Genomic DNA, 1664 nt, shown 5'->3' on the forward strand with positions numbered 1-1664 from the left:
ATATATATATATATATATACCTAATAGTTCTGAAATTTAACCAACATAGTCGTTCGACCAATTGTGATTCTGCTCCACCACATCAGGGTATTTCACACATCATCACATTGTCACCTTCTCTAACACTGCTGTTCAATTAGGCGGTGTGCGAAACTGCACGCCACTCAAATTCACTGACTGTTAATGAAACACACACACGCTGGCTATATGTGGCAGTAAGTGTAAATATTAATTCAATAGGGCATGGCTCTATGATGTTGTGCTGCGACACTGTTTTGGTCAGTCCTCCGTGTGGCTTCATGCCCTACCAGGAGGGTTTCAGGAGCATTTTGCCTGCCTAAGTTTGTTAACTTCCTTTTATGTGCTTCTACCATAGCTAAGTAGGCTATGTAGTTAAAGCTTCCTTTTTTGTCACATATGAGTCTTCCTGTCATTGCCATTAACTGAATAAAACTACTTTTTCTAGTTGAAGAACATATGAAACAGACAAGCAACAGTTGTTTGTGTGATTTTAGAGAGGTCTATAAGGGTGTGGCTCCTCCCACCAAAGAGACAAAAATATCAGTACACAGGTGTGTTCTGCTGACCCTGAGCAGCTGTTTGGCAGACGGTGAAAAACTTGATGGATTGTTAATGACATCTGTCTTACTGAGAGAATAAAACCCACCACAGAAACAGAGCCGTCAGTGCCCTCGCTAAAGTTCCCTGTTCCCTCTTACTTACGTCAGCCTGACTCTCTGACACTCACCAGCTTTTCTTCTCCTTGTGGACGATGCTGACCAGGACATGCTCTCCACCTCGTGCCATCTGCTCCCCGGCTGAGTCGCGGCACACCAGGGTGAAGTGGCCCTGCTGCCCCTCCCTGCCCCTCTGTAGACCTGTGACCAAGGGGTTAGAGGTTAGAGGCCATAATGGTCATGGCTGAAAGCGAAAGTATTGCTACCGGCATCAAGGTGAAGAAAAAGGGGAGCGACTTCAGTAGTGTTTGATTCAAAAGATCAGATGTACAAGAAACCATGGTTGCCATGTGAAAGTGCAAGAAGACTAGACTAGAAAAGGGGGAAATACAACAAACTTAAGCTCAAGCAGAAGCACCTGGTTGAGTATGAGAAGCCAAAGATCCTGCAAGGTGAGCCGATTGTGGGTTCTATTTAATTATAATAATATAACTATAGCAGAAATATCCTGAAATATTGTGATATCATTTTAGGGACATATCAACCACCCCTAACAAAAACACACATAGAGTACGTCAATGCACAATGTTGATTTAACACACACATTTAAAAACCAAACAAACCCTGAGACGTGTGCATGCACAAAGATACACACACACACACACAAGAAACATTTGTCAAGAGAACACAGACACAAGTGAACAATCACATCTAAAGGCAGAAAACTCTGACACACACACTCTTTTTACACAGTTACACATACACACACACACTGCACACACTCAAACAAGTAGTAGAAAGATAGTTCATGCGCACTAAACACACACACACACCACACACCACACACACACACACACACACAGAAACCTAGAAAGACAAGTTGTCTCAGTGATCCCGCACTGGCACATGACATTAAAAGAGGCACTTCGTCATTCAGACGCACCACAAAATGGAGACACTTTGACATTTGTCCTGTGCCTTAAAGAC

General features: G+C 43.1%; 1 protein-coding gene across 1 annotated transcript in view; it reads right to left on the minus strand.

The window, feature by feature from the left end:
* The window catches only part of trim45 (tripartite motif containing 45), a 15315-nt gene that overhangs the window by 4836 nt on the left and 8815 nt on the right, over positions 1-1664 (minus strand). The window contains exon 5 of the mRNA XM_035676924.1: positions 749-878. Within this exon, the coding sequence (XP_035532817.1) occupies positions 749-878 (130 nt within the window). The remainder of the gene's footprint in view (positions 1-748; positions 879-1664) is intronic.

Source organism: Morone saxatilis, unplaced genomic scaffold (assembly GCF_004916995.1).
Source record: "Morone saxatilis isolate NCDOM2014 unplaced genomic scaffold, NCSU_SB_2.0 Contig5, whole genome shotgun sequence".
In the NCBI taxonomy this organism is placed as follows: Eukaryota; Metazoa; Chordata; class Actinopteri; family Moronidae; genus Morone; species Morone saxatilis.